Source organism: Ictalurus furcatus, chromosome 21 (assembly GCF_023375685.1).
Source record: "Ictalurus furcatus strain D&B chromosome 21, Billie_1.0, whole genome shotgun sequence".
NCBI classification, from domain to species: Eukaryota; Metazoa; Chordata; class Actinopteri; order Siluriformes; family Ictaluridae; genus Ictalurus; species Ictalurus furcatus.
The window spans coordinates 2,733,905-2,740,509 of NC_071275.1; the positions used below are offsets into that span (position 1 = coordinate 2,733,905).

Below are 6,605 nucleotides of genomic sequence, written 5' to 3' on the forward strand. Positions count from 1 at the left end.
CGGTGCTGAAGGGGGCGGTCTCATGAATAAATAACCAGTCCTGGCTTTATGTGCAGGTTGCCAGATTGATAAAGAGCCCTGTCTTTGTCTACACTTTGTCGGGTTTACACTCTACGATTTTCGGCCTGATTTTCCTGTCGCAGACAAAAATCGCACGTCGTGAAATAATTCCTTGGTTGTGAGTTAAGATCCGTGTCTTAGAATACATCATGTGACCTGATCACCAGCGACTGATTTAGTGCACAAACACAAACCAGGAAAAAAAATCTGGAAGTGTGAGAGTTTGACATCTGCTACGATCAAGTCCAAATACAGTAGTGTTTTTAAAAATATCCTTCTGTTTATATAAGTCTTTTTTCTGTATGAGCCTGGATCTCTGTTATTTATTTATTTATTGGTTTGTTTGTTTATTTTAGATCTTAAGGGATGTTTATATAAACTGGCATGGATAGAAGGTTATTACACAGTTTGTTATAGAATTCAGCCAACATTTTGTTGGGATTTTGTCATCTTGTGCAGTGTGACAAGTAATAAGACCTTCTGATATCACACAATGTAAACAGAGCATTCAGTATAAACTAACTCAAACTGTAACTACCATAAGTCAATTTCCTAACAGACCGCTTAATAGTGATTCCCACAATCTGGCAACCCTGTGATCAATTTCTTGCAGAGCAGCACGGTTATTATGCTGTGAAATCATCAGCTTAATTGTTAAAAACGTTTTTTTTTCTGTCTTAAACCCTACTGCACTGAAAATGACTACGACGACTGAATGAATAAATATGCAGAAATCAATCATTCGATCAAAATCATTCCCTTTATCACTCTCTCACACTCATACATATATGAAGTATTATAGTCAGACCAAGGCAAAATGCTTATTTTTATATCATACAAGCCCTGCAGTCTGTTATTACACTTTATTATTTCTCTTTGAAAAGGTTCATAATTAAATAGGACAGTCAGTGTAATGCTATATTTTAATAATTGGGGTTATTTTAAGGTGTGCTATCCTTTTGGGAAAGCCCATCAGGTTTTCATTGAATTCGACGGACGATTAAATATTATTGCATTATTGGATAAAAAAAAAGGCTCAGGCGTGTTCATCAGGAACTGCGGAGAAGAGCCGGTCACGTGACGCACTGCAGTTTGGTGACGTCAGCGCTGCAGTAAACTCAGACAAAGAAGGGCGGTGGCGATCAGACCTGAGCGACAGGACATGCTTCAAAGCAACTCACACCTGATCTTTATCTTAAAGAGGTTTTGTTTAAAAGAATGCATATTTTAAATACAGTGGCAGCTTGCAATTGTAAGGCTTTATAAGCTAGTACTGTATTTAAACAATGTCAGGTTGGTGAATCACTCATAAAGGTCACACACACACAAGATGTTGATTAGTGATTTATTCATTTCTCTAGCAGGTTAAACAGATACTTTAATTGGTTATAGGTGATTTAATAAAAATAAAAAATAAATAAACAATATATCAGAAATAGGCCTATTGTATAACATATTCATATAGGAGTCTACAATGCACAAAGAAATAGATATAAACTGCATAAGAATGTCTATCTATCTATCTATCTATCTATCTATCTGTCTGTCTATCTAGGGATGCTCGATAAACAACATATCTTCAACATTACCCTATATAACATTCAATTATGTAAATAAGGTGGAGAAAATGTATAAAGTTTTATTCTTAGCTAGCGTGACATTTTCCTCGTGTTTTATTACTTCATAAATTCAGGAACATTAACGATTCAATCACGAATAATTTAAATAAACGTGTGGAATAAAGGCGCGTTTACTTCACTGCGTTGAAGCGCAACATAGCCGTCTCCTCCTGCCTCTCTCTGCGCATGCGCGTCTCCTTCTACTCCAGCAGCGTTCCGCCGCCCGACCCCGCATTTCCACGCATGCGCATTAAGGACTGTGACAATTGGCGCTGCACGCCCTTGTCCAGCGGAGGCGAGTACAGTGTCCGTCACTCTTCAGCGCCGACAGCATCTGCAGAACGAGAACAAAATGGCAAGTCTCCTCCTTTCTTTCTTGAAGCGATTTTCTGTATATGTAAACACTGCTTTTTGTTGGTTTTAACCTACAGAGATGTGCATTTATAAATAAGGATGGAGAGAAATAAAAGAATAATTGATTCGACCGGGCAGCAGGGCGGGGGAAGGATGGAAAAAACCGTTATTGTTCTTACAGACAAAGGAGTTCAGGGTTATAATTAGCATGTCAGGATATAACAGTAAAATAGGCTCTCTACATTTCAACGTGGATTCAAAAGTGAATGTGATTTATTTATGGTCATATAAAATATTGATCATGTCCTAATATCAGAAAGATTGCAGCTAGCCTTAGCATGTGCATATATTGGCACTGGTTTATCAGAATTTAAATATGATCATAACAGTAATATTAATAGTATCTGCATATAATAGCTGATATGATAGACATTTATTTCTTATATGAATGACGCCGTGTGTTTTTCAGTTTTTCACTGCATTGCAACAAACATTCATTATTAAATATTGCATGCATCCCTATTGTGTCGTATATATTTAAATCGGTTGCTTTCTCTACACAGCGTGAGTGTATCTCCATCCACGTCGGCCAGGCTGGTGTCCAGATTGGAAATGCCTGCTGGGAGCTGTACTGCCTTGAGCACGGTATTCAGCCTGATGGACAGATGCCTAGTGACAAGACCATCGGTGGAGGTGATGATTCCTTCAACACCTTCTTCAGTGAGACTGGAGCTGGCAAGCACGTCCCCAGGGCAGTGTTTGTGGATCTGGAGCCCACTGTGATCGGTAAGCAAAGGATTGTGACTCCATTCTTTCTTAATCCTTCAGTTGATAACCGCAGTTGTAAATTGTTGATTCATCATAATCATCTTTATATTGTTCCTCAGATGAGGTTCGCACAGGCACTTACCGCCAGCTCTTCCACCCTGAGCAGCTGATCACTGGAAAGGAGGATGCAGCCAACAACTACGCTCGTGGACATTACACCATCGGCAAAGAGATCATCGACCTGGTGCTTGACAGAATCCGCAAACTGGTGAGAAGCTGGAACCTTTTTTTTTTTTTTTTTAAATCATACATTATGCTATTTATTTTAACCATCATTTTTCATTGTCTCTTCTCCACAGGCTGACCAGTGCACTGGTCTCCAGGGCTTCCTGGTCTTCCACAGCTTTGGGGGTGGAACTGGATCTGGTTTCACCTCCTTGCTGATGGAGCGTCTCTCTGTTGACTATGGCAAGAAGTCTAAGCTGGAGTTCTCCATCTACCCAGCTCCACAGGTCTCCACCGCTGTGGTAGAGCCCTACAACTCCATCCTGACCACTCACACCACTCTCGAGCACTCCGACTGTGCTTTCATGGTCGATAACGAGGCCATCTATGACATCTGCCGTAGAAACCTAGACATTGAGCGTCCTACCTACACCAACCTTAACAGGTTAATCGGGCAGATTGTGTCTTCCATCACAGCCTCCCTCCGATTTGATGGTGCCCTGAATGTTGATCTGACCGAGTTCCAGACCAACTTGGTGCCCTACCCTCGCATCCACTTCCCTCTGGCCACATACGCTCCAGTTATCTCAGCTGAGAAAGCTTACCACGAGCAGCTTTCAGTGGCTGAGATCACTAATGCTTGCTTTGAGCCAGCCAATCAGATGGTCAAATGTGACCCACGTCATGGCAAGTACATGGCCTGCTGCTTGCTGTACCGTGGTGACGTTGTACCTAAAGATGTCAACGCTGCCATTGCCACCATTAAGACCAAGCGTACCATCCAGTTTGTGGACTGGTGCCCAACTGGCTTCAAAGTTGGTATCAATTACCAGCCACCCACTGTGGTGCCCGGTGGAGACCTTGCCAAGGTCCAGAGAGCTGTGTGCATGCTTAGCAACACCACAGCTATTGCAGAGGCTTGGGCCAGGCTCGACCACAAGTTCGACCTGATGTATGCCAAGCGTGCATTTGTGCACTGGTATGTAGGAGAGGGTATGGAGGAGGGAGAGTTCTCTGAGGCCAGAGAGGACATGGCTGCCCTGGAGAAGGATTACGAGGAAGTTGGTGTTGATTCCATTGAGGGAGAAGGAGAGGAGGAGGGAGAAGAGTATTAGAGTTCCAAGTGTTGCTACAGTATGTCTTTTCATGTTAGAACTGTCAAATATCCCTCAGACCGTCTTTTGCTAGCAGTATGATGTGATACCAGAACAAGTATTAACACTACAGCTGGTGTTTGTTTCTCTGTAGCCCAGAAATCCTATACTGTATGACAATGAAGGTCATTATTGTTATTCTGCCTTTGTGTAATCAGTGTTTACTGTGAAAACCCAATAAACCTTTTAAAAAAAAATTAATCGTACATTGCATTATTCTAAATTTGTACTGTTCTTATTGTCCCAGTTCCTTTTTAGTTTCATGAAGATGATTTTTATAATCTTATTGTGGCCTATGGAATGAAAACCTCTTGTGATCTTTGTCTAAATTTTATTAATCATACCTGTTTTTTTACCCTGTGTCAGGAAGAAATATCTCTTAAGCTTTTAATTTTTTTATGTATTATGCAAAGGAGCATATCTGACTGCTTTATTGCACCACAGTCTTTACTTTCTTAGTAAAGTCAGGTTCAATTACATATGTAAATTATATGCTAATCTTAAAGGGAAGGCCAAAATTAGGTGGAGCGTTAATACTGTTTCCCTCTTCATGTTCTACAATTGGGCCCAGTTCTAATACTTTCCCTTCCCATTTCCCCTTGGTTGTTAGTCTTAGATGCTTAAGAGATTGTGATTGTAGACTTGGAGGGAGAATATACCCAGAATGAATGAGACCTTTTGCGATTTCTTTTCAGTTTCTTTTTTAAACAGTAGTGAAAGAGTGTGTTTATGAATGTTAATAGGACTGAAATAATACTTAATATGAAAATACATAACTTTTAAGTTTTATTTTATTCAGAAAACTCATTGGTCTACTAGGTAACTGCCAAACTAGCAAGTTAGATTTTTTTTAAAAAGAAGTTTGTTTCCAGCTAAAAATCATTTTTCCTAATTCCGAAAGTAAAATATATCTTTATAAACAAATTCCAAGGTATTGTATTAAACATTGTTTTTATATTTGTTAACTGGTGTTTTATTAGATTAAATCCAGCCAAACTCATTTCAGTCCTTAAATGCTGTAGAAGTTTCATGTTAGAAGTAAAAGGGTAGATACTTTGACTCTCACATAATGAAAGAAATAGATACTAAAGGAGCATGCAAAGCATAAACAACATACATCAATATGCATAAATGCAGCAAAACATATTTCACATTCAGTATCTTCACCCAAATATAAGTATTCATATTTGCAGCAGCCACGTATGTTCTATAATTTGCACATATATAAGTAGGAGGAAAAAAAAGCCCTTCTTTTGTATTTATGTTCTTTTTAATGCTATCTAGTTAAACCAGACCTCTCATTATGATTCCGTATTTTGTTAGTATCTCCATATTCATTACTTAATTAATCAAAGTGTAGGAACAATTCAAATAGATTTATGACCTGAAGGATCAATGCTCTGTAGTGTGACATATTAGGCTCTGTTTTGATGGCTGGTAAAATTGAACACCATTCAATAAAGCTTTAGTCCATCTTTAATATACTTCAATAACTAGACAATGTCTCCATCTCAATTTGTGCACCATATATATATATATATATATATACACACATACACACACACACACACACACACACACACACATATATATATATATATATATATATATATATATACATATATATATATATAAAATATTATATTATCATACTAACAACTACCTATACCAGTACTACATTATTATTATTATTATTATTATTATTATTACCCCTGTGTTCCATTTGGGAGTTAGTCGACTAGATGGGCAGAATAGTTGGGCAGTGTTTGTACTCCTTACATAAACTCTGCCCCATTGAGAAAACAGCATGAGTGCCTCCTTATTTTGAAGCTAATACCATAATTTGTTGGTGAAACATAAAGTTAACTAACATTTTGCCAACATTTGACAGTGAAGCTTTTTTAAATATAATTATTTAAATTAAATGATTACCCTTTTTAAAAAGCTACTGAGTGTTTTTGATTATAGAGGGTGCTAATAGTAATCCTGAATGAGAGCTGCCATAATCTCTAATGATGGATTAATTGCTAGCTTTTCAGGTGATTGAAATTCCAAACAGAAGTAGGGCATCAGCTTTGACATCAGAAATAAAAGGGAGAGCCAGAAGATAACACAGATATGAGGACATCCTGACATATAAGAACAGTCTTCTGTTCAACAAACCTGAGTGAGATTGAATCCCAGTTTAACAAAACAATCTACTGTATGCCAATGAACGCTCTAGATCTGTGCATTTACCTAAAAAAAATAATTAACAAAAGACTTGACTAAACAAATGTTTTCAGTATAGACTTCAACACTGAGACTGTGTCTGGATCCCGAACACTAATTGGAAGGCTGTTCCATAACTGTGGGGTTTTGTAATGAAAAGCTCTGTCTCCTACTACAGCCTTTATTATTCACCGTACCAACAAATTAGACTGCG

General features: G+C 38.2%; 1 protein-coding gene across 1 annotated transcript; it reads left to right on the forward strand.

The window, feature by feature from the left end:
* The first annotated feature begins 2,596 nt into the window (after window positions 1–2,596).
* LOC128624795 (tubulin alpha-1A chain-like) lies at window positions 2,597–4,390 on the forward strand. Its single transcript, XM_053652524.1, has 3 exons — window positions 2,597–2,819; window positions 2,921–3,069; window positions 3,161–4,390. Exons 1-3 carry the CDS (start codon window positions 2,699–2,701, stop codon window positions 4,139–4,141), a joined length of 1,251 nt encoding a protein of 416 aa, XP_053508499.1. The 5' UTR covers window positions 2,597–2,698; the 3' UTR covers window positions 4,142–4,390.
* The last annotated feature ends 2,215 nt before the right edge of the window (window positions 4,391–6,605 follow it).

Excerpts from the sequence above, each read along its gene's own strand:
- LOC128624795 (XM_053652524.1), top strand. The coding sequence starts at position 2,699 with ATGCCTAGTGACAAGACCATCGGTGGAGGTGATGATTCCTTCAACACC. Across the intron at positions 2,820-2,920 it reads TCTGGAGCCCACTGTGATCG|ATGAGGTTCGCACAGGCACT; the intron begins GTAAGCAAAGGA and ends ATTGTTCCTCAG. Across the intron at positions 3,070-3,160 it reads TTGACAGAATCCGCAAACTG|GCTGACCAGTGCACTGGTCT; the intron begins GTGAGAAGCTGG and ends TCTTCTCCACAG.